Source organism: Bombina bombina, chromosome 2 (genome assembly GCF_027579735.1).
Source record: "Bombina bombina isolate aBomBom1 chromosome 2, aBomBom1.pri, whole genome shotgun sequence".
Lineage (NCBI taxonomy): Eukaryota > Metazoa > Chordata > Amphibia > Anura > Bombinatoridae > Bombina > Bombina bombina.
The window spans coordinates 566,396,821-566,423,698 of NC_069500.1; the positions used below are offsets into that span (position 1 = coordinate 566,396,821).

Here is a 26,878-nt window from a genome sequence, read left to right on the forward strand (position 1 = left end):
TGCCGCACCTGCCTTGAAGTTTTGAAAGGCACGAAAATTAGACTGTTTGGCCCTAGATTTGGACCTGTCCTGAGGAAGGGCATGACCTTTTCCTCCAGTGATATCAGCAATAATCTCCTTCAAACCAGGCCCGAATAGGGTCTGCCCCTTGAAGGGAATGTTAAGTAGCTTAGATTTTGAAGTCACGTCAGCTGACCATGATTTAAGCCATAGTGCTCTGAGCGCCTGTATAGCAAAACCAGAATTCTTAGCCGTTAGTTTAGTCCAATGAACAATGGCATCAGAAATAAAAGAATTGGCTAGCTTAAGTGCTCTAAGTTTGCCAAGTATGTCATCCAATGGAGTCGCTACCTGTAAAGCCTCTTCCAGAGACTCAAACCAGTACTCCGCAGCAGCAGTGACAGGGGCAATGCATGCAAGGGGCTGTAGGATAAAACCTTGTTGAATAAATATTTTCTTATGGTAACCTAATTTTTTATCCATTGGATCTAAAAAAGCACAACTGTCCTCGACAGGGATAGTAGTACGCTTTGCTAGAGTAGAAACTGCTCCCTCCACCTTAGGGACTGTCTGCCATAAGTCCCGTGTGGTGGCGTCTATTGGAAACATTTTTCTAAAAATAGGAGGGGAAGAGAACTGCACACCTGGTCTATCCCATTCCTTATTAATATTTTTTGTAAACCTTTAAGGTATTGGGAAAACATCAGTACACACCGGCACTGCAAGTATTTATCCAGTCTACACAATTTTTCTGGCACTGCAATGGAATCACAGTCATTCAGAGCAGCTAAAACCTCCCTAAGCAACACGCGGAGGTATTCAAGCTTAAATTTAAATGTAGAAATATTAGAATCGGGTATCTTCCTGAGTCATTAACATCACCCACTGACTGAAGCTCTCTTTCCTCAGCTTCTGCATATTGTGAGGCAGTATCAGACATGGTTCTTAAAGCGTCAGTATGCTCTGCATTTTGTCTCACCCCAGAGCTATCTCGCTTACCTCTAAGTTCAGGTAGTCTGGCTAATACCGCTGACAGTGTATTATCCATGACTGCCGCCATGTCTTGTAAAGTAAACGCTATGGGCGCCCTAGATGTACTTGGCGCCATTTGAGCGTGAGTCCCTTAAGCGGGAGTCTGACACATGGGGAAAGTTAGTCGGCATAACTTCCCCCTCGTCAGATTCCTCTGGTGATAAAAATTTTTAAAGACAGAAAATGATCTTTATTGCCTAAAATGAAATCAGTACATTTGGTACACATTCTAAGAGGGGGTTCCACCATGGCTCTTAAACATAATGAACAAGGAATTTCTTCTATGTCAGACATGTTTATACAGACTAGCAATGAGACTAGCAAGCTTGGAAAACACTTTAAATCAAGTTAACAAGCAAATATAAAAAACGGTACTGTGCCTTTAAGAGAAACAAATTTTGTCAGAATTTGAAAAACAGTGAAAAAATGCAGTAAATCAAACGAAATTTTACAGTGTATGTAATAGGCTAGCAGAGCATTGCACCCACTTGCAAATGGATGATTAACCCCTTAGTTCAAAAAACGGATCAAAAAAACGAAAGACGTTTTTTAACAGTCACAACCAACTGCCACAGCAAGCTATAGCCCTACCTTCCCCAATAAACGACTTTGGAAAGCCTTTGGGCCCTTTAGAGATGTCCTATAGCATTCAGAGGGCCTTTGAGGGAATCTGGATGTCTTAGTCTGTAATTTTAACTGCTCAAAAAAGGGCTAAAATAGGCCCCTCCCACTCATACTACAACAGTGGAAAGCCTCAGGAAACTGTTTCTAGTCAAAATTTAAGCCAGCCATGAGGAAAAACTAGGCCCCAATAAAGTTTTTATCACCAAAGCATATATAAAAATGATTAAACATGCAAGCAAACGTTTTATATTGCAATATCATAAGGGTATTACCCCTGGGAGTAAGCATAATACCAGTCGTTATTAAATCACTGTATTCAGACTTAACTTACATTAATCCGGTATAAGCAGCATTTTCTAGTGTTTTCCATCTCTAGAAAAAAATATAACTGCACATACCTGATAGCAGAATAAACTGCACGCCATTCTCTCGCTGAAGTTTTACCTCATCTGTGTAATCCCCTCAGACATATGTGAGAACAGCAATGGATCTTAGTTACAACCTGCTAAGATCATAGAAACCTCAGGCAGATTCTTCTTCTTTTACTGCCTGAGATAAAATAGCACAACTCCGGTACTATTTAAAAATAACAAACTTTTGATTGAAGAAAATAAACTAGCTATATTTAACCCCTTAACGACCGAGGACGTGCAGGGTACGTCCTCAAAAAAAAGGCAGTTAACGCCTGAGGACGTACCCTGCACGTCCTCGGTGTGGAAAGCAGCTGGAAGCGATCCTGCTCGCTTCCAGCTGCTTTCCGGTTATTGCAGTGATGCCTCGATATGGAGGCATCCTGCAATAACCTTAAATGGCCATCCGGTGCAGAGAGAGCCACTCTGTGGCCCTCTCTGCACCGGACATCGATGGCCGGTATCGTTGGTGGGTGGGAGCGGACTTGGGAGGCGGGTGGGCGGCCATCGATGCGCCGTGTAATGTGCAGGGGGGCGGGATCGGGGGCGGGAGCGACGGGGGGCGCGCATGTGAGCGCGCGCGTGCACGGGGGGCGGCGGGCGGGCGCGTGCACGGGGCGGGAGCGGGAGGGAACCGCTGCACTACAGAAAAGAAAAATCTGAAATAGCTAGCATAAATAATAAAATAATAATTTTTCTAAGTAATCTGCAACTGGTGGGAGGTTGGGGGGGGGGGGGGACAGCTACACTACAGAAAAGGGGATTTTAAAAAAAAAAAGATTTCTTTTTTTACTAAACTGGGTACTGGCAGACAGCTGCCAGTACCCAAGATGGCGCCAGCTAAGGCAGAGGGGGAGGGTTAGAGAGCTGTTTGGTGTGGGATCAGTGAGGTTGGGGGCTAAGGGGGATACTACAAAGCAGCATATGTAAATATGCTAAAAAAAAAACTAAAAAAACCCACAAATATAGCTTTTAATTTAGTACTGGCAGAGTTTCTGCCAGTACTTAAGATGGCGGGGACAATTGTGAGGTGGGGGAGGGAAGAGAGCTGTTTGGGAGGGATCAGGGGGTCTGATGTTTCAGGTGGGAGGCTGAGCTCTACACTAAAGCTAAAATTAACCCTGCAAGCTCCCTACAAGCTACATAATTAACCCCTTCACTGCTAGCCATAATACACGTGTGATGCGCATCGGCATTTAGTGGCCTTCTAATTAACAAAAAGCAACGCCAAAGCCATATATGTCTGCTATTTCTGAACAAAGGGGATCCCAGAGAAGCATTTACAACCATTTGTGCCATAATTGCACAAACTGTTTGTAAATGATTTCAGTGAGAAACCTAAAATTGTGAAAAATTTCACGTTTTTTTTAATTTGATCGCATCTGGCGGTGAAATGGTGGCATGAAATATACCAAAATGGGCCTAGATCAATACTTTGGGTTGTCTACTAGACTACACTAAAGCAAAAATTAACCCTAGAAGCTCCCTACATGCTCCCTAATTAACCCCTTCACTGCGGGGCATAATACACGTGTGGTGCGCAGTGGCATTTAGCGCCCTTCTAATTACCAAAAAGCAACAACAAAAGCCATACATGTCTGCTATTTCTGAACAAAGGGGATCCCAGAGAAGAATTTACAACCATTTATGCCATAATTGCACAAGTTGTTTGTAAATAATTTCAGTGAGAAACCTAAAGTTTGTGAACAAAATTGTGAAAAAGTGAACAATTTTTTTTATTTGATTGCATTTGGCAGTGAAATGGTGGCATGAAATATACCAAAATGGGCCTAGATCAATACTTTGGGGTGTCTTATAAAAAAAAATATATACATGTCAATAGATATTCAGGGATTCCTGAAAGATATTAGTGTTCCAATGTAACTAGCGCTAATTTTGAAAAAAAGGGGTTTGGAAATAGCAAAGTGCTACTTGTATTTATGGCCCTATAACTTGCAAAAAAAGCAAAGAACATGTAAACATTGGGTATTTCTTAACTCAGGACAAAATTTAGAAACTATTTAGCATGGGTGTTTTTTGGTGGTTGTAGATGTGTAACAGATTTTGGGGGTCAAAGTTAGAAAAAGTGGGTTTTTTCCATTTTTTTCCTCATATTATATAATTTTTTTTATAGTTAATTATAAGATATGATGAAAATAATGGTATCTTTAGAAAGTCCACTTAATGGCGAGAAAAACGGTATATAATATGTGTGGGTACAGTAAATGAGTAAGAGGAGAATTACAGCTAAACACAAACACTGCAGAAATGTAAAAATAGCCTTGGTCCCAAACGGACAGAAAATGGAAAAATGCTGCGGTCATTAAGGGGTTAACAACTCTCTCTTACGACCTCCTTGCTTGTTGAGAGTTGCAAGAGAATGACTGGCTATGACAGTTAGGGGAGGAGCTATATTGCAGCTCTGCTGTGGGTTTCCTCTTGCAACTTCCTGTTGGGAATGAGAATATCCCACAAGTAATGGATGATCCGTGGACTGGATACACCTTACAAGAGAAATTCCCTTCCTGTTTAGCGGAAGAAGAAGAGGGGACTCCTTTAAATTTCCGAAAGGAACGAAAAATTATTTTGTTTGCCACTCAGTTTAGCTGTTCTACCCTGAGGTAGGAGATGACCCTTACCTCCGGTAATGTCAGAAACGATCTCTTTCAAGTCAGGCCCGAATAGGGTTTTTCCTTTGAAAGGAATAGCCAAAAGTTTTGACTTAGATGACACATCAGCAGACCAAAATTTTAACCATAACGCTCTACGCGCCAAAATGGCAAATCCGGCACTCTTAGCCACCAATTTGGCAATCTGAAAGGCGGCATCCGTAATAAAAGAATTAGCCAGCTTAAGCGCCTTAATGCTTCCTCTAGTCCTAAGAGACTCTTCTAAGGCGTCAAACCAGAAGGCCGCCGCAGTTATAACTGGTACAATGCAGGCCGTTGGTTGTAAGAGGAAACCCTGATGAATAAATAACTTTTTTAGAAGACCCTCCAATTTCTTATCCATAGGGTCTTTGAAAGCACAACTGTCCTCAATAGGAATAGTTGTACACTTAGCCAGGGTAGATATAGCTCCCTCCACCTTAGGGACTGTTTGCCAAGAGTCCCGAACAGTGTCAGATATGGGATACATTTTCTTAAAATTAGGAGAAGGTGAGAACAAGATACCCAGTCTTTTCCATTCCCGTGTAATAATTTCCGAGATTCTCTTAGGAACCGGAAAAACAGAGTAAGCAGGCACCTCTAAGTATTTGTCCATCTTACACAATTTCTCTGGTGGTACCGCAATAGAGTCACAGTCATCCAGAATTGCTAAGACCTCCCGAAGTAACAGGCGGAGGTGTTCAAGCTTAAATCTAAAGGACATGACGTCCGAATCCGTCTGAGGTAACGCATTTCCTGAATCGGAAATTGCTCCCTCAGACAGAAGTTCCCTGACCCCCAATTCAGATCCCTGTGAGGGTACATGGGAAATAGCCAACAAAGCATCAGAGGTCGCAGTATTTACATTGACTTCTGTCCTGCTGCGTTTGCCCTGTAACACCGGCAACTTAGATAAAACCTCTGTAAGGGTAGATGACATAACTTCAGCCATATCCTGCAGAGTAAATGAAGTGGACGCAGTTGAAGAACATGGCGTCGCTTGCGTGGGCGTTAAGGGCTGTGACACTTGGGGCAAAAGAATTGGCATACCCCGAGTCTCATCTGTCTGAGAAACATCCTGAGCTGAATTTGTATTATGAAAAATCTGCTCTCTACATTGTAATGCCCTCTCAGTGCATGATGGGCAAAAAGTAAGTGGGGGTTCCACATTGGCATTTAAACACATAGAACAAGTACTGGCCTCTAGGTCATCCATTATGAGAAACAACAAGTTATTGAAAACTATAATAAACTCTTTATGTAGTAATGCAAAATGACGATACTGTGTCTTTAAGAAAAATTAAAAGATTTTTTGTCTAAGACACAACACTATAAAAATGCAATATTATGACTTAGAAGGCAACCAACTACATTTTGCAGAGTATCCCAGAAGTAGTTAACTCATTTGGGGCTGTAACATAAACCTCTGAAAAATGACACCTCTCCACAGCTCTGCTGCGGCGCCTACCTGCTCCTTATAACCCAACCGAGTCTCCTACGACAAAGTGTCTGCACCGCTTGTACTACCCACGTGGTCTAGACAGACACCGGAGGCACCTACACTTCCGACTCCCAGAACAGCACTGCGCGGCTTGTCTTAGCGTGCAGACGAGTGCCCCGCCCATCGTGGGCGTAGCCAACGAAACTCCCGGGCGGCTCTACACATTATGTGAAAAAACAAAAATGGAGCTGCCGGGACCTCTGCGCACTAAACACAAACTGTGATGCACCATATTGTTGCACAAAAAAACACTGCAGCCAGTACCCCTAATGTCTCCTGGTCTAACAAACAACTCCGATCCTGGAGTAAACAGGAGCCACACAGTACCATGCCCAGCGTCAGCCCGAACCTGAAGGGGTTAATGCTTCACAAAATCACCCCCATGCCCCTTATGTAGCCCTCACAAAAAAGGCCCAATAAGCTATTTAGTCCCCCAGAACAGTGTAAAAGCCACACAGACATAGGAGAAAATTCTTGAGTATGTATAGGGAAATGACAGTCATTTCTGAGTTAACAGGTGTCACAGAAGTAATAGACTGCACATACCTCCATGCTGAGTAACAGCATGACTTGTCCCACACTGCTAGAGGTCCTTCTTCTCCTCCAGGAATCTGTGGGAACAAAACTGGGCCTTAGATAGAATTTACTAAGACCATATTCAGCAGGGCAGCACACAGACTGGGAGTCTCAGAAACGATCATCTTTGAATCTGAACAGCTCCCCTTGCTTTACCCTTGAGTAAAATACTACACACCGGTACCATTTAAAAATAATAAACTCTTGATTGAAGAATCTAAACTAACACCTAACTTTACCTCTTCCTATCACTAACACAGGCAAAGAGAATGACTGGGGTGGGAGGGAAGGGAGGAGCTATATATATATATATACACAGCTCTGCTGTGGTGCTCTTTGCCACTTCCTGCTAATCAGGAGGAGTTATCCCATAAGGATGAAATCCGTGGACTCGTCATATCTTGTAAAAGAAAAACAATTTTATACAACTTTTAAATGTACTTATCACATTTGCTAAATTCTCTTGGTATCCTTTGTTAACGAATCAGCAATGCACTATTGAGAGCTAGCTCAACACCTCGGGTGAACCAATGACAAAAAGCATACAAGTGGAACCACCAATCAGAAGCTAGCTCCCAGTAGTGAATCTCCGCTCCTGAGCCTACCTAGGTATTTAATTTAATAAAAGGAATGCAAATGCAGCAAACCAGATAATAGAAGTAAACTGGAAAGTTGTTTAAAACTGCATGCTCTTTCTGAATCATGACCGTTTAATTTAATTACCATTTTACAATCTTACTTTTAATTGGCCAAAGCATGTTCTAAAGGTGTAGGGTTTTATGTGAAAAACTATAAAGAGACATTAACTCTCCAAATTCCTGCAGTCTAACCTAGGTTCCAAAATGGCAACACCCATAATTACTTAAAGGGACATCTAGAACTATCTAGATTGTAAGTTTCCACGGGAACAGGGCCCTCAATTCCCCCTGTATTTGTTTGTTAAACTTTGTCTTTTATATTGTATTGTACTGTACTTTTATCTTTGTACCCATGGACAGCGCTGCGGAATCTGTTGGCGCTTTATAGATAAATATTAATAATAATATGTAAAAGCTATCATCAAGTAGGGATCATACAATGGTTTTAGTGTCATGATCATATGTGTTTAATACCTAGGAATATTTATTCAAATAATTATTAGTGTATAATTGCACTTTCCAACACATATTTGCATGGTAAGAGGCATATTACACATTACAAAGTTCTCTAAGAGATTCTACTTGAAATGTAGCACCTACGGATTGCCTCTGTTCTAGAACAGTTATGTATCTTCTATTTACAAGCATTTATTTCTCATTTTTCCTCTGCCGCTCCTGCCTCTTTAGTTTGTACCCTGCATATATGATTATCCTTCTGTCTCTCCCTTGATAACAAGAGTATGTAACAAACAGCAGATTTATTTCTTTAAGAATATAATTAAAAAACATAATTTATGCTTACCTGATAAATGTATTTCTCTTGTAGTGTATCCAGTCCACGGATCATCCATTACATATGGGATATTCTCCTTCCCAACAGGAAGTTGCAAGCGGATCACCCATAGCAGAGCTGCTATATAGCTCCTCCCCTAACTGCCATATCCAGTCATTCGACCGAAACAAACAGAGAAAGGAGAAACCATAGGGTGCAGTGGTGACTGTAGTTTAATTAAATTTTAGACCTGCCTTAAAATGACATGGCGGGCCGTGGACTGGATACACTACAAGAGAAATAAATTTATCAGGTAAGCATAAATTATGTTTTCTCTTGTTAAGTGTATCCAGTCCACGGATCATCCATTACATATGGGATACCAATACCAAAGCTAAAGTACACAGATGAAGGGAGGGACAAGGCAGGGATTAAGCGGAAGGAACCACTGCCTGAAGAACCTTTCTCCCAAAAACAGCCTCCGAAGAAGCAAAAGTATCAAATTTGTAAAATTTTGAAAAAGTGTGAAGCGAAGACCAAGTCGCGGCCTTGCAAATCTGTTCAACAAAGGCCTCATTTTTAAAGGCCCAGGTGGAAGCCACAGCTCTAGTAGAATGAGCCGTAATTCTTTCAGGGGGCTGCTGTCCAGCAGTCTCATAGGCTAGGCGTATAATACTCCGAAGCCAAAAGGAAAGAGAGGTTGCCGAAGCTTTTTGACCTCTCCTCTGTCCAGAATAAACGACAAACAGGGAAGATGTTTGACGAAAATCTTTAGTAGCTTGTAAGTAAAACTTCAAGGCACGGACTACGTCCAGATTATGTAAAAGACGCTCCTTCTTTGAAGAAGGATTAGGACACAATGATGGAACAACAATCTCTTGATTGATATTCTTGTTAGAAACCACCTTAGGTAAAAACCCAGGTTTGGTACGCAGAACTACCTTATCTGCATGAAAAATCAGATAAGGAGAATCACATTGTAAGGCAGATAGCTCAGAGACTCTCCGAGCCGAGGAAATAGCCATCAAAAACAGAACTTTCCAAGATAAAAGCTTAATATCAATGGAATAAAGGGGTTCAAACGGAACTCCTTGAAGAACTTTAAGAACCAAGTTTAAGCTCCATGGGGGAGCAACAGGTTTAAACACAGGCTTAATTCTAACCAAAGCCTGACAAAATGCCTGGACGTCTGGAACTTCTGCCAGACGCTTGTGCAAAAGAATAGACAGAGCAGAAATCTGTCCCTTTAAGGAACTAGCTGATAATCCTTTGTCCAAACCCTCTTGGAGAAAGGACAATATCCTAGGAATCCTAACCTTACTCCATGAGTAATTCTTGGATTCACACCAGTAAAGATATGTACGCCATATCTTGTGATAGATTTTCCTGGTAACAGGCTTTCGTGCCTGTATTAAGGTATCAATGACTGACTCGGAGAAGCCACGCTTTGATAGAATCAAGCGTTCAATCTCCATGCAGTCAGTCTCAGAGAAATTAGATTTGGATGATTGAAAGGACCTTGTATTAGAAGGTCCTGTCTTAGAGGCAGAGTCCATGGTGGAAAGGATGACATGTCCACTAGGTCTGCATACCAGGTCCTGCGTGGCCACGCAGGCGCTATTAGAATCACCGATGCTCTCTCCTGTTTGATTTTGGCAATCAGTCGAGGGAGCAGAGGAAACGGTGGAAACACATAAGCCAGGTTGAAGAACCAAGGCGCTGCTAGAGCATCTATCAGCGTCGCTTCTGGGTCCCTGGACCTGGATCCGTAACAAGGAAGCTTGGCGTTCTGGCGAGACGCCATGAGATCCAACTCTGGTTTGCCCCAACGATTAATCAATTGAGCAAACACCTCCGGATGGAGTTCCCACTCCCCCGGGTGAAAAGTTTGACGACTTAGAAAATCCGCCTCCCAGTTCTCCACGCCTGGGATATGGATTGCTGACAGGTGGCAAGAGTGAGTCTCTGCCCAGCGAATTATTTTTGAGACTTCTAACATCGCTAGGGAACTCCTGGTTCCCCCTTGATGGTTGATGTAAGCCACAGTCGTGATATTGTCCGACTGAAATCTGATGAACCTCAGTGTTGCTAACTGAGGCCAAGCCAGAAGAGCATTGAATATTGCTCTTAACTCCAGAATATTTATCGGAAGGAGTTTCTCCTCCTGAGTCCACGATCCCTGTGCCTTCAGGGAGTTCCAGACTGCACCCCAACCTAGAAGGCTGGCATCTGTTGTTACAATTGTCCAATCTGGCCTGCGAAAGGTCATACCCTCGGACAGGTGGACCCGAGACAACCACCAGAGAAGAGAATCTCTGGTCTCTTGATCCAGATTTAGCAGAGGGGACAAATCTGTGTAATCCCCATTCCACTAACTTAGCATGCATAATTGCAGCGGTCTGAGATGCAGGCACGCAAATGGCACTATGTCCATTGCCGCTACCATTAAACCAATCACCTCCATACACTGAGCCACCGAAGGGCTCGGAATGGAATGAAGAATACGGCAAGCATTTAGAAGCTTTGATAACCTGGACTCCGTCAGATAAATTTTCATCTCTACAGAATCTATAAGAGTCCCTAAGAAGGAGACTCTTGTGAGTGGGGATAGAGAACTCTTTTCCTCGTTCACTTTCCACCCGTGCAATCTCAGAAATGCCAGAACTATCTCTGTATGAGACTTGGCAATTTGAAAGCTTGACGCCTGTATCAGGATGTCGTCTAGATACGGAGCCACCGCTATGCCTCGCGGTCTTAGAACCGCCAGAAGTGAGCCCAGAACCTTCGTAAAGATTCTCGGGGCTGTAGCCAACCCGAAGGGAAGAGCTACAAATTGGTAATGCCTGTCTAGAAAGGCAAACCTTAGGAACCGATGATAATCTTTGTGAATCGGTATGTGAAGGTAGGCATCCTTTAAGTCCACTGTGGTCATGTACTGACCCTCTTGGATCATGGGTAGGATGGTCCGAATAGTTTCCATTTTGAAAGATGGAACTCTGAGAAATTTGTTTAAGATCTTTAGATCCAAAATTGGTCTGAAGGTTCCCTCTTTTTTGGGAACCACAAACAGATTTGAATAAAAACCCTGTCCTTGTTCCGTCCCCGGAACTTGATGGATCACTCCCATTACTAGGAGGTCTTGCACACAGCGTAGGAATGCCTCTTTATCTGATTTGTAGATAACCTTGAAAGATGAAATCTCCCTTGTGGAGGGGAAGCTTTGAAGTCCAGAAGATATCCCTGAGATATGATCTCCAACGCCCAGGGATCCTGAACATCTTTTGCCCACGCCTGGGCGAAGAAAAAAAGTCTGCCCCCTACTAGATCCGTCGCCAGATAGGGTGCGTTCCTTCATGCTGTCTTAGAGGCAGCAGCAGGCTTTCTGGCCTGCTTGCCTTTGTTCCAGGACTGGTTAGGTTTCCAGGCCTGCTTAGATTGAGCAAAAGTTCCCTCTTGTCTTGAAGCGGAGGAAGTTGATGCTGCACCTGCCTTGGAATTTTGAAAGGCACGAAAATTAGACTGTTTGGCCTTTGATTTGGCCCTGTCCTGAGGAAGGGTATGACCCTTACCTCCAGTAATGTCATCAATAATTTCTTTCAAACCAGGCTGTATAAGGTCTGCCCCTTGAAAGGAATGTTGAGTAATTTAGACTTTGAAGTCACATCAGCTGACCAGGATTTGAGCCATAGCGCCCTACGCGCCTGGATGGCGAATCCGGAATTCTTAGCCGTTAGTTTAGTCAAATGAACAATGGCATCAGAAACAAATGAGTTAGCTAGCTGAAGAGTTCTAAGCTTGTCAACAATTTCAGTCAATGGAGCTGTATGGATGGCCTCTTCCAGGGCCTCAAACCAGAATGCAGCCGCAGCAGTGACAGGCGCAATGCATGCAAGGGGCTGTAACATAAAACCTTGTTGAATAAACATTTTCTTAAGGTAACCCTCTAACTTTTTATCCATTGGATCTGAAAAAGCACAACTGTCCTCAACCGGGAAAGTGGTACGCTTTGCTAAAGTAGAAACCGCTCCCTCCACCTTAGGGACAGTCTGCCATAAGTCCCGTGTAGTGGCATCTACTGGAAACATTTTTCTAAATATAGGAGGTGGGGAAAAGGGCACACCGGGCCTATCCCACTCCTTACTAATAATTTCTGTAAGCCTTTTAGGTATTGGAAAAACATCAGTACTCACCGGCACTGCATAGTATTTATCCAGCCTACACAATTTCTCTGGCACTGCAATTGTGTCACAGTCATTCAGAGCAGCTAATACCTCCCCAAGCATTATACAGAGGTTCTCAAGCTTAAATTTAAAATTAGAAATCTCTGAATCAGGTCTCCCCAAATCAGAGACGTCACCCACAGACTGAAGCTCTCCGTCCTCAGGTTCTGCATATTGTGACGCAGTATCAGACATGGCTCTTACAGCATCTACGCGCTCTGTATCTCGTCTAACCCCAGAGCTATCGCGCTTGCCTCTCAATTCAGGCAATCTGGATAATACCTTTGACAGGGTATTATTCATGATTGCAGCCATGTTCTGCAAAGTAATCGCTATGGGCGTCCCTGATGTACTTGGCGCCATATTAGCGTGCGTCCCTTGAGCGGGAGGCGAAGGGTCCGACACGTGGGGAGAGTTAATTGGCATAACTTCCCCCTCGACAGACCCCTCTGGTGACAATTCTTTTATAGATAAAGACTGATCTTTACTGTTTAAGGTGAAATCAATACATTTAGTACACATTCTCCTATGGGGCTCCACCATGGCTTTTAAACATAATGAACAAGTATCCTCTGTTTCAGACATGTTTGTACAGACTAGCAATGAGACTAGCAAGCTTGGAAAACACTTTAAAGCAAGTTAACAAGCAATATAAAAAAAAACGTTACTGTGCCTTTAAGAGAAACAAATTTTGACAAAATTTGAAATAACAGTGAAAAAAGGCAGTTACACTAACAAATTTTTTACAGTGTATGTAACAAGTCAGCAGAGCATTGCACCCACTTGCAAATGGATGATTAACCCCTTAATAACAAAAACAGAATAATAAATGACAAAAACGTTTTTTAAACACAGTCACAACAACTGCCACAGTCTACTGTGATTGTTACCCTCCTCAAACACGACTTTGAAGCCTTTTGAGCCCTTCAGAGATGTCCTCTATCATGCAGAGGGAAGCTGAATGTCTCTGTCAGTATTTTTATCTGCACAGAAAAGCACTAAAATAGGCCCTTCCCACTCATATTGCAACAGTGGAAAGCTTCAGGAAACTGCCTCTAGGCAGAAATCAAACCAGCAATGTGGAAAAAAAAAAAAACTAGGCCCCAATAAGTTTTGTCACCAAACATATATAAAAACGATTAACATGCCAGCAAACGTTTTATATTACATTTTTATAAGAGTATGCATCTCTATGAATAAGCCTGATACCAGTAGCTATCACTGCATTTAAGGCTTTACTTACATTAATCTGGTATAAGCAGCATTTTCTAGCAAATTCCATCCCTAGAAAAATATTAACTGCACATACCTTATTGCAGGAAAACCTGCACGCCATTCCCTCTCTGAAGTTACCTCACTCCTCAGAATATGTGAGAACAGCCATGGATCTTAGTTACTTCTGCTAAGATCATAGAAAATGCAGGCAGATTCTTCTTCTAAATACTGCCTGAGATAAACAGCACACTCCGGTACCATTTAAAAATAACAAACTTTTGATTGAAGAAATAAACTAAGTATAAAACACCACTCTCCTCTTACGACCTCCATCTTTGTTGAGGGTTGCAAGAGAATGACTGGATATGGCAGTTAGGGGAGGAGCTATATAGCAGCTCTGCTGTGGGTGATCCTCTTGCAACTTCCTGTTGGGAAGGAGAATATCCCATATGTAATGGATGATCCGTGGACTGGATACACTTAACAAGAGAAATAACTTTTCATCTACACCTGATTGAACCGTTACACTTACTGTTAAATGAGTGCCAAGATCACAAAACAATGTGTGGCCATTTTTCATATCTAGGCTTTGCTAGACAGGGATGTTTTCACAAAATCAAGAATCATAAATTTGCAACTTGAACCAATTATTTATTTTAATTTACCAACCAATTCCATGTTTACCATAAAGGTTTTAATTGCCCACCACCTTGGTTTTATGCAAAAAAAAAAAAAAAAAAAAAAAAAAAAAAAGAGAAGAAGAAGAAGAGAAAAAGTGAATGCGATATTTTTAAAAACTTTCAAAGCTGCAATAAGTCTAAAAAAAAAAAAACAACAACAACAACAACAACACAAATAGTATTTTACATATTTAATACATATCCAAAAATAAGAACCGAACATTTATAGAACTGGTGTCACAGACTGAAATTTATTTAAAAAAAAAACAACAACAAAATAAAAACAAAAACACCCTTCAGTCTCATATTATTAACAACAACAAAAAAGGTAACTGAATTGGCTTAGAAGCGTCAAGAAACAACCACATTTCCTATCATGCAGTTAAAAATAAAAATGTTGCACTCATTTTTTTGTATAAAAAACAAAACTAGAAAACAGTTATTTAATATAGACAGTCCATAGATCCAACCACTCTGATTGGAAATAAATATTTATTGTTAAAGTGATGGTAAAGTTAAGTAGAGGCCAGAATATTAAAGTATGTCATCTGTACATTAAATACATTTCAAAACAGAACCAGAAAAGCCCATTTATTTAACATCTGCTTTTGTGTTCTCAGACAAGCAGCTGGCTGCCCCTTCTATACCTGTCTTTTTTTTCTAAAAGTCCCTAGGAGGGCAGAACAGCTCTACCCTCCATCCCATTGAAGATTGCTCCGTGCTCTTGGCCTCTGCTAGAAAGCCATATCAAAAGGTGCACACCTGCATTTGGCATTACAGGCTTTATGGCCAAGCAAAAGTAAACCGTGAATTGCCTCTCTAGCATGCAAGTACAACCTTCAATGGGACGGACACTACAGCCTCCTTGTGACCTTTAGAAAATAAAAACTGAAAATGGTTGAATTCTAATTGTTCACAATGTGCATATACGCTGCTTGAAGTGCAAAGGAACATGTATTTACTTGAGATCGGTTCACTTGTTTTTCGTGCAAAAAAAATAAATGCGTTTATGCATGATAGTAAATGCCAGGGTTTCTTCCCCGTTAAAAAGGCACACTATTGTTTAGGAAAGTGATGGCCTTCACTAGAGGTCATACAAAGAAGCATTTAGATTGTTTAAAACATTTAACTAGCTCAGCATTTTGTATACACAAATGTTTCTTTATGCTGTACATGATTTCTTTTTATAAAAAAAAAAACATACCATAGCTTTCACACAAATTGAAAGTGTCATATTAAGCAACCACACACACACCTCCCTGTATCTTGCATAAGATGAAAAATGTGCAGAGAAAATTCCAAAGGCATTGCTTTACACTGAATAGCAGCTTTGTCTCTAGATGTATGTGAGCAGAGCTAAACACAGGCCGTATAAGTCTAGAAAATGCAGAGCAAGGTGTCTTAAGCATATCAATGTGCTTATCAATATCATCTCTGTTGATACAGCCAACCTCTTTCCAACAACAATGTTCCTTCATTCTTCAGTTCTGCAACAGGTACATATAAAACACAGTAAAACACTCTGTAACCACTCAGTCTTTAAACCAGCTTGACAGCAGGAAAATATTTGTGTGCAGAGAAGTCAAATTCGGGTGGAATCTAAGTATAAAAAAGAAAAAAAAAAAGTTTCATTAAAAGTGATGCCAAATTATTGTGTGATTATTCTGTAGATACATGGTTTTAGCGGCATATTATTTGAGTGACAAATGAGACATAAACAAAGTTCTGGGCTGCCCTTGTGTTTTCTTTTTGTTTATATAATTATAATGCTATTACTAGGTTTGGGTGCCTCCATTTGTCCTCTTAAAAGCATCTCCAATAATACAAAGCTATCCAAACTCAAGCGTATAATATGACAAATCTGTGTGCACCCGCTATACAAAAGAACGTGATTGCAGCCACACTACTCTTCTTCAGCTTGGTATATTGTTTCTCCCACCTTTGCCAGACATACTGTAAGCATATTGTGTGAAACTGAGCTTAACGCTACATGAAACTTAGGTTCTCTGCTGCCTCTGAGCTTGCCTAGATAAACCTTTCAGCAAAAGATAACAAGAGAAGGAAACAAATTAAATAATAGAAGTAAATTGGAAAGCTGTTTACAATTGTATTATCTCTCTGAATCATAAAAGAAAAAAAATGGGTTTCATGACCCTTTAAGCTAATTTGTGTCACAACACACTACAAATGTTCTCCTACTACTTTCTGGCAAGTTCCATTGCAAGCAATGGGGCAAAAACAGCAGTACCTGCAGAAACTGTATATGTATTGTAGGGCACATCTGAGCATCTGCAAACAACAATTACCTATAGCTAAATAATAAAATAATTATACATCTTTTTAATAACTCGTGTGTTTACAAACAAATATACAGGCTTGTGCTTGATTTGTACTAAATCTACCCGATAGATCCTATGTAGACAGCTTCTATCTTAAAAGGACACAAACTCCAAGTTTTTTAATTCAGGATTCACATACAATTTTAAACAACTTTCCAATTTACTTCTATTATAAAATCAGCTTCATTCCCTTGATAGAATTTGCTGAAGAAGCAGCAATTCAATACTTAGATCTAGCTGAACAAGCAGCAATTCAATACTTAGATCTAGCTGAACACATCTAGTTAGCCAATCACAAAACACAAACGTGTGCAAGCACCAATCACCAGCTAGCTCCCACTAGTGTACATATTATTTTTCAACAATGGATACCAAGAGAACAAAGTACATTTACGATTTAAGTTAATTTAAAAGTGTCTTAAAATAACATCTGAATCATGCAAGTTTAATATTGACTTTCCAATCCCTTTAAGTCAAAACTGTAGTTCCTGAGTGTCACAAATGATCTTTTTCTGCCAGATTCAATGGATGCCTGGCTTTGTTTTTTGTTTTCTTAATTACTTCGGAATGATCAAAACCTGGGATAGCTGTTTCTATAGTGCAATCTTACCACCATCTTTATGTATATAATAAGCACCAGAGTATACTGTGATTAGCACTGGAAACTACTGTTCACATAGATGCACACATACAAACTGAAGCTTGTAGGATGGATCATACTAATAGATTATCATTCTTTGCTAGCAATGATTAGCAGCATCACTGTTTGTGCAAGATGCTACTTTTCACATTGTAGAGCAGTCTAATGATCTCACATGAATTGGTACATCCTTATTCACATCAGCATGTATTAGTACCTGGTCTTGCATTCTACAGCAGTATATATTATTAAAATAAGTGAATTTGATTTAAATAGTAGTGCTTGAACGCCACATATTAAATCATTAACCCATCATTTCAGATTTCAGTAGGTAGAACAGCTTTAGCAACCTACAACCGATATTGTTGAAATTAAATTTCATAGAGCATTTAACTATTATTATTGTTATATGTTGTGACCATAAGGACTTAACCTTTTAAAGCCGTTATGACGTTCTATTCCATCATAATTAGACTGGGCTTTAAAGCCGTTATGACGTTCTATTCCATCATAATTAGACTGGGCTTTAAAGCCGTTATGACGGAATAGAACGTCATAACCAACGGCTGTCCTGAAGCCTTCTGTGCAGTCAGGACTTAATCGCGGTCTTGGGGGCGTTCCTAGCATTGTAGGGATGCCCCCCAGACGCAATACAATAATTGAAATCTCGCGATCGTGTGCACGATCGAGTGGTTTCAATTTGTCTACATCGGAACAGTTGTTCCGATGTAGGCACTTTAGCCCAGACTCGAAAGGGTTAATGGTCCAGAGTGTATGAATACATGCATGCTCACTATAAGCTTTCCCTTCATAACTTTAGTTTTAAGAAAATAACATTAAGCAGGAACTGAATTATCTGTTAAGAGTATCACCTCATAAGAAACCAGAACAAACAGAATTATTAAAAATATATATAAAAAAAAGTAAATTCTGCAATCGGATAATTGACACAGTATTAAAAGCAGAACCCATGCTTACCCTTGAATCTTTCTTGTGGCCTCCTGCAAGCAGCTTCATTACTACAATATTATTTTTGGCAACCTTCAAAATCTCACTGACCTAAAGAAAAAGTTCAATAAATGGACCATTCAAATGAACGCATAATAAATGACACAATTGCAAATCTTCTGCAATATTATCCTGCATTTTAAAAACAATGTATAGTATATGTCTCTAAAGGTCAATACTGACAAGTCGGCTAAGAAGCATTTTACTATTTGATGATCATTGGTGAATAGTTAGGCAGAAACTTGAAATGTTTGAGTCCCCTAATTTTACTGTTCACTCCCCTAGCCTCCAATTTAACCATTTAACAAGAGAACACGCCAAACAACAAAGAGTGTATTTCATGTGATGTAATTAAAGGGACAGTTAACCCAAAAAATGAAATATATTTAAATGAAAGAACATAATCCATTATGTATAAGAGTGCAACTGTATTCTTACAATCTAGTTCCCTTATATGAGTAATTATATTTTTTTATCTAGCGTATTTCTGGTAGCTTACCTCTTCCCCATGTAAACTTTTCTATACGCACGTCAAATATCTTTTTCTATGGAGTTCCCGTCTCACTCCCTTGTCTATTACAGCGCATGTGTGAGTCTTTCAAGTGACGTTAACTAAAAGGGAGCTGAGCTCTGTCTTTTCATGTAGTCTTGTTATTGTTGGCTGGATCCCTTTGTCATTTTTTTATTTATAGCAGTGATATAATGGGCTGTGGTAATGCAGAGCTACAGTATAAATAACCTGTGACTGCCTAGTGTAGAAGTGACATTATGGCTGGGGAGATTGCAACTGCACAGTTTATAAAGGACATGAACTTAAGCTACTAATAAAATTTGTGTGCTATAGTGAAGTACAGCACAGGTTCTGTGCCCTGTGTGATTTACTGAGGTGCGTTTATAACTTGCAGCTCCGGGATCTGATCCTGTCACTTCAGTGTGCAGTCTTCAGGACCCTGCTCTCCGTTGCTGCCCACACAAGTTGCAGCTGTAACACTGCAATGTTACTAGTTTCTTTTTTTTATTCTTGGCTGAACCCCCTGTTTTTGGATACTACTATTATTATTATCAGTTATTTGTAGAGCGCCAATAGATTCCGCAGAGCTAAAAACAAGACAAATGGATAGAGGGCCCTGCCAGGAGTTTCACTGGTGTAAATCAGCTCTCATGAAGGAGATCTGCAAAGCAGCTAGGCTCGTAGGCTTACATGCTAAAATAAATTGATCTTTATTGTCAAGCTGACGTGCGCTCATGTGACAGATGCAGCTAGGGCTTCCTTGCATACTCCTTTTGGATTGTAGTGGGGGCGTGTTCCAAACTACCCTTGGCTCTGCCCATCTGTTAGGGCGTCCCTACCTTGCAGTGCAAAACTGCTCCAGAGCATTAAGGTAAAATAACATTTAAAATATAAATTTTTATTTTACTTAGCGCTTTAGCGCTGCAGAATCTTTTGACGCTCTACAAATAACTGATAATAATAATACTTATATCCACACATTTTTCAACTATTCAAGATACATTTGCTAATATTGTTTATTAATTGTGAGTCCTTTAAGAATGTGACAAAAGAGAATAATTGGTACTATACTCTTTCAAGCATTCCCTATCCAGGTTCCCCATCCACCAGTACTAAAACAATGACGAACACCATATGGAAAAGACTGTTAGTCAGGTCAACAACCCAGAACAAGAAACAACAACATAACAAAAAACATGCTATTCATGAAAAACAAACAGTAGAAGCAGAGGTGAAAAATGTTGTTAAGATATGTAAATAAGACTGCATAGGTACAGTAACATGCAGTAATAGGAAAAGTCAGGTCTCTCCCTCGCAGCATTATTACCAGAACTGACACCATTAGGAGGGCAAAGGCCCCGAGACCCTTACTAGAAGCTTTGTGCAGGACAAAATAGTTATATTTCTGAGCTCTGACCACCTGTGTAGTGTACAAGACAACATCCAGGTCATTACAGGGATTAGGACAAAAGACAGAAGAACCAGTAGTAGCCGACACCACCTTGGGGAGGGACTATGGCACTATAAGCAAAATCACCTTATCTTGGAGGAAAACCAGAGAATATCTTGTGAGGTTAAGACACAATGTTCAGTGAAGTGACATGTTAATAATATGAATGTTAGTAAAGTTATCTTCAAGGTAAGTTTCAGAAAGATGTAAACCAAAGCTAATCCAATACAATGCAATAAAACCTGCATAGCAATGTTACACAAGTATTAAAAATTAACAAAATTGCTGAATGCAAGTTATTAAAAATTCATGCTTGGATAAATGGGAACATCTGTTTTATCTACTCAATTTATTATTGCAACATTTAGATCAGTGGTTCCCATTTTTGCTTTGGAACACTTTTGAAATTCATAAATCGCCTGTGAATTATTTTCTATACCTGTGACAACCTCAAGGACTCAATGTAAATAAAAGGTGGGAAAGAGACAAAGTAAAAAAACAAAATTTATGCTTACCTGATAAATGTATTTATTTCTTGACACGGTGAGTCCACGGATCATCTAATTACTATTGGGAATATCACTCCTGCCCAGCAGGAGGCGGCAAAGAGCACCACAGCAAAGCTGTGGAATATCACCTCCCTTCCCTCTAACCCCAGTCATTCTACCGAAGTAAAAGGAGAAAAAGGAAGCAACAAGGTGCAGAGGTGCCTGGGGTTTATAATACAACAAAAATACCTGTCTTGCAAAAAAACAGGGCGGGCCGTGGACTCATTGTGTCAAGAAAGAAAGAAATTTATCAGGTAAGCATACATTTTGTTTTCTTTCTAATGACACGGTGAGTCCACGGATCATCTAATTACTATTGGGAATAAATACCCAAGCTAGAGGACACAGATAAGAGAGGGACAAGACAGGGAACCTAAACAGAAGGCACCACTGCTTGAAGAACCTTTCTCCCAAAAGAATCCTCAGCCGAGGCAAAAGTATCAAATTTATAGAATTTGGAAAAAGTGTGTAGAGAGGACCAAGTTGCAGCCTTGCACATCTGTTCCACAGAAGCTTCATTTTTGAATGCCCAGGAAGAGGAAACAGCCCTTGTAGAATGAGCCGTGACTCTCTCAGGAGGTTGCTGTCCAGCAGTTTCATACGCCAAGCGAATTATACTCTTCAGCCACAAAGAAAAAGAAGTAGCCGTAGCTTTCTGACCCTTACATTTCCCAGAGAAAACAACAAACAGAGCCGAAGACTGGCAAAATCCTTAGTCACCTGTAAACAGAATTTCAACTCACGCAGCACATCTAGGTTGTGCAGCAGACGCTCCTTATGAGAAGAAGGGTTAGGACACAAAGAAGGAACAACAATTTCCTGATTAATATTTCTATCTGAAACCACTTTAGGAAGGAACCCCAACTTAGTACGCAGAACTACATTATCAGAATGAAAAATAAGATAAGGGGATTCATACTGCAACGCCAAGAGTTCTGAGACTCTGCAGGCAGAAGAAATTGCAACAAGAAACAAAACTTTCCAAGATAATAATTTAATATCCAAGGAATGCATAAGCTCAAATGGAGCCTGTTGAAGAACCTTAAGAACAAGGTTAAGACTCCAGGGAGGAGTAACAGGTTTAAACACAGGCCTGATTCTGACCAAGGCCTGACAAAAGGATTGCACGTCTGGTACATCCGCCAGACGCTTATGCAACAAAATAGACAAGGCAGATATTTGACCCTTCAAAGTACTCGCAGATAAATCCTTCTCCAGACCCTCCTGGAGAAAGGACAAAATTCTAGGAATCCGAACTCTACTCCAAGAGTAGCCCCTGGATTCACACCAATGCAGATATTTACGCCATATCTTATGATAAATCTTTCTAGGCACAGGCTTACAAGCCTGAATCATGGTCTCAATGACCGACTCAGAAAACCCATGCTTAGATAAAATCAATCGTTCAATCTCCAAGCAGTCAGCTTCAGAGAAACTAGATTTGGATGAAGGAAGGGCCCTTGTAGTAGAAAGTCCTTCCTCAATGGAAGTCTCCAAGGTGAAAGATGACATCTCCACTAGGTCTGCATACCAAATCCTGTGAGTTCACACCGGTGCAATGAGGATCACCGACGCCCTTTCCTGTTTGATTCGAGCAATGACCCGAGGAAGGAGAGCGAACGGAGGACAAAAGGTATGCTAAACTGAAATTCCAAGGAACCGCCAGAGCATCTATCAGTACAGCCTGAGGATCCCTCGACCTCGAGAGCTTGGCATTCTGTCGAGATGCCATGAGATCCAGTTCCGGCTGTCCCTTATTTGAGAATCAAGCTGGAAAAAACTTCTGGATGGAGCTCCCACTCCCCCGGGTGAAAGGTCTGTCTGCTCAGAAAATCCGTTTCCCAATTGTCCACTCCTGGAATGTGAATTGCAGAAAGACAGCAGTTGTGGATCTCCTCCCACTGAATAATCCTGGCTACCTCAGTCATGGCCAAGGAACTCCGAGTTCCTCCCTGATGGTTAATGTAAGCCACTGAAGTTATATTGTCCGACTGGAACCTGATAAATTGGGCTGAAGATTACTGAGGCCAGAAGAGCATTGAAGATTGCCCTCAGCTCTAGAATGTTTATGGGGAGAACAGACTCCTCCTGAGTCCATGTCCCCTGAGCCCTTAGTGAGCCCCAGACTGCTCCCCTTCCCAGCAGGCTGGCGTCCGTTGTCACAATCACCCAGGTGGGTCTGCGGAAGCAGGTTCCCTGGGAGAGATGTTTCTGAAACAACCACCAAAGAAGAGAATCTCGTCTCCTGATCCAGATGTAATCTCTGAGACAGATCTGCATAATCCCGGTTTCATTGTCTGAGCATGCATAACTGCAAGGGTCTGAGGTGGAAACGGGCAAACGGAATGATGTCCATGGCAGCTACCATCAGACCTATTAACTCCATACATTGAGCCACTGATGGCTGAGGAGAGAACTGAAGAACCCTACAAGAATCGAAGATCCTTGATTTTCTGACCTCTGTCAGAAATATTTTCATGGATAGGGAATCTATTATGGTTCCCAAGAAAACTAACCTTGTAGCTGGAATTAAGGAACTCTTTTCCAGATTCACCTTCTATCCCCGAGAGTGCAGGAAAGATAACATCTCCGTGTGGGAGTTTGCTTACTGAAAAGGATGGTGCCTGAACCAGAATGTCGTCCAGGTAAGGCGCCACTGCAACGCCCCGTAACCGGAGCACAACCAACAGAGATTCCAGGACTTTTGAAAAAATTCTGGGAGCTGTGGCAAGGCCAAATGGAAGAGCCACAAACTGGAAGAGTTTGTCTAGAAAAGCAAACCTCAGAAACCTGTGATGATCCCTGTGAATGGGAACATGCAGGTACGCATCCTTTAAGTCTACTGTTGTCATGAATTGACTCTCTTGAACCAAGGGAAGAATGGAACGAATAGTTTCCATCTTGAAGGACGGTACTCTAAGGAAATTGTTTAGACTTTTGAGATCTAAAATTGGTCTGAAGGTTCCCTCTTTTTTGGGAACCACAGATTGGAGTAAAAATCCAGACCCTGCTCCTGTACTGGAACAGGAACTATCACTCCCATGACGGAGAGGTCCCAAACACAGTGTAAGAATGCCTCTCTTTTTATCTAGTCTACAGATAATCTTGAGAGCAGAAACCTGCAAGGTCTTGAACTCTAGTTTGTATCCCTGAGACACGATGTCTACCGCCCAGGGATCCTGAAAGTCCCGAATCCAAGCCTGAGTGAAGAATGAAAGTCTGCCCCCCACAAGATCCAGTCCCCGATCGGGGGCAGACCCTTCATGCTGATTTTGAGTCAGTAGAGGGCTTCTTAGATTGCTTTCCCTTGTTCCAAGACTGATTGGACCTCTAGGAAGGCTTGGATTGTTCCTGCTTTGTAAAGGGAGAGGAAGGCTTACCCTTGAAGTTTCGAAAGGAACGAAAATTACTCTGACGTCCCTTCTGCTTATTCCTCTTATCCTGAGGGAGGAAATGACCCTTTCCTCCCATAATGTCGGAGATAATTTCAGCCAATCCCGGCCCAAACAAAGTCTTACCCTTGTAAGGAATAGCCAAAAGCTTAGACTTAGACGATACATCCGCAGACCAGGATTTCAACCATAAGGCTCTGCGGGTCAGAACGGCAAATCCAGAAATCTTTGCTCACAGTTTGATAACCTGTAGGGAAGCATCCGTAATAAAGGAATTGGCCAACTTAAAGGGACATTATACACTAATTTTTTCTTTGCATAAATGTTTTGTAGATGATCTATTTATATAGCTCAAAGTTTTTAAAAAAAATAAATGTATAGTTTTGCTTATTTTTAAAGAACATTGCTCTGATTTTCAGACTCCTAACCAAGCCCCAAAGTTTTATGTGAATACTGTCAGCTACCTTCTCCAGCTTGCTCTTGTCTGTGTAAAGGGTCTTTTCATATGCAAAAGAAGGGGGAGGGGGGAGTGTCTTATTTGCCACTTGCAGTGGGCTTTCCAGCTACCTTTTCAACAGAGCCAAACTGACAGCTTCTAAGTAAGTTTTTAAACAGTTTTATACTGGATTTTTATATCAGTATCTGTGCATCTTATTCTTTATAGTAGTGTCTATTACATGCAGTTATATGAAAATGAGTGTATACTGTCCCTTTAAAGGGACATAAAACCCATTTCTTAATTTCATGATTTAGATAGAACATAACATTTTAAACAACTTTCTAATTTACTTCTATTATCAAATTGTCTTAGTTTCCCTTGTTATCCTTTGTGAAAAAGCAGAAATGTAAGCTCAAGAGTGTGCATGTGTCTGCAGTACTATATAGCAGCAGTTTTGCAAGAATGTTATACATTAGTAGGGGCACTAGATGGCAGCACTATTTCCTGACGTGTAGTGCTTCAGGCATGTGCACGCTACCTACCTAGGTATCTCTTCAACAAAGAATAACATGAGAATGAAAAAAATTGATAATAGAAGTAAATTGGAAACTTTTTAAAAATTGTGTCCTCTATCTGAATCATGAAAGAAAATTTTTGGGTTTAATGTCTCTTTAAGGGCCTTGAGCCTATCCTGGATCTCTTCCAGGGGAGTGTCTGTCTGAATAGAATCAGACAACGCATCAAACCAGTATGCCGCAGCACTAGTGACGGTAGCAATACACACCGCAGGTTGCCATTGTAAACCCTGGTGTACATACATCTTTTTGAGCAACCCCTCCAACTTCTTATCCATAGGATCTTTAAAGGAACAACTATCCTCAATGGGAATAGTAGTTCTCTTAGCTAAAGTGGAAATTGCCCCTTCCACCTTGGGGACCGTCTGCCAAGACTCCTTGATAGAGTCAACAATAGGAAACATCTTCTTAAAAATAGGGGATGGAGAAAAAGGGTCTCTCCCATTCCTTAGCAATAATCTCTGTAGCCCGATCTGGTACAGGAAAAACCTCCACCATGGAAGGTACATCAAAATACTTGTTAAAGGACCAGTCAACACATTAGATTTGCATAATCAACAAATGCAAGATAACAAGACAATACAATAGCACTTAGTCTGAACTTCAAATGAGAAGTAGATTTTTTTTATAACAAATTTCAAAGTTATGTATATTTCCACTCCCCTTGTACCATGTGATAGCAATCAGCCAATCACAAATGCATATACGTATAGTCTGTGAATTGTTGCACATGCTCAGTAGGATCTGGTGACTCAAAAATTGTAAATATAAAAGACTGTGCACATTTTTTTTAAATTGGAAAGTTGTTTAAAATTACATGCTGTATCTGAATCATGAAAATTTAATTTAACCTGAGTGTCCCTTTAAGCTTACTGGACTTCTTAGGATTGACTACTACGGTAGTGTTGGAATCGTTCAGGGTAGCCAAAACCTCCTTAAAAGGGACAGTCTACACCAGAACTTTTATTGTTTAAAAAGATAGATAATACCTTTATTACCCATTCCCCAGTTTTGCATAACCAACACAGTTATATTAATATTTGTTTTACCTCTGTGATTACCTTGTATCTAAGCCTCTGCAGACCGCCCTCTTATCTCAGTGCAGACTACTAAATAACTCCACGGGAGTGAGCACAGTTATCTATATGACACACATGAACTAGTACTGTCTAACTGAAAAACTTTCAAAATGCTCTGAGCTAAAAGGCGGTTTTCAACGGTTTAGAAATCAGTTCGAGTCTACCTACGTTTAGCTTTTCAAAAATACCACCAAGGGAACAAAGCAAATTTAATGATAAAAGTCAATTGGAAAGTTGTTTAAAATTGCTTGCCCTATCTGAATCATGAAAGTTTAATTTTGACTAGACTGTCCCTTTAAGAAACAAACGGAGGTGCTCCAGCTTAAATCTAAATTATATCACCTCAGCATCAGAAGAAGGAGTTACACTGTCTGAGTCTAAGATTTCACCCTCAGATGCCACCAAAGTACCTTCCTCTGCAGAAGAAATAAGGGAAGCAATGTCTTGCAATTAAACTCCAACTGGAGCTTGTGAGGATGTGCAGGGCACTGCATGTATGGACGACAAATTTTGGGACATATGAGGAGAAAGCTGCGGCATATCTTGAACATTTGCAGGAGACCCCTGAACAGCATCCACAT

The 26,878-nt window shown here is 40.8% G+C and overlaps 1 protein-coding gene across 1 annotated transcript in view; it reads right to left on the reverse strand.

Annotated features, from left to right (window-relative positions):
- Nucleotides 1-14,492: 14,492 nt before the first annotated feature.
- NAA35 (N-alpha-acetyltransferase 35, NatC auxiliary subunit) overlaps nucleotides 14,493-26,878 on the reverse strand; it is an 87,851-nt gene continuing 75,465 nt past the window's right edge. Inside the window, 2 exon segments of the mRNA XM_053702433.1 lie at nucleotides 14,493-15,915; nucleotides 18,274-18,354. Coding sequence (XP_053558408.1) covers nucleotides 15,856-15,915; nucleotides 18,274-18,354 — 141 coding nt within the window. The 3' untranslated portion in view covers nucleotides 14,493-15,855.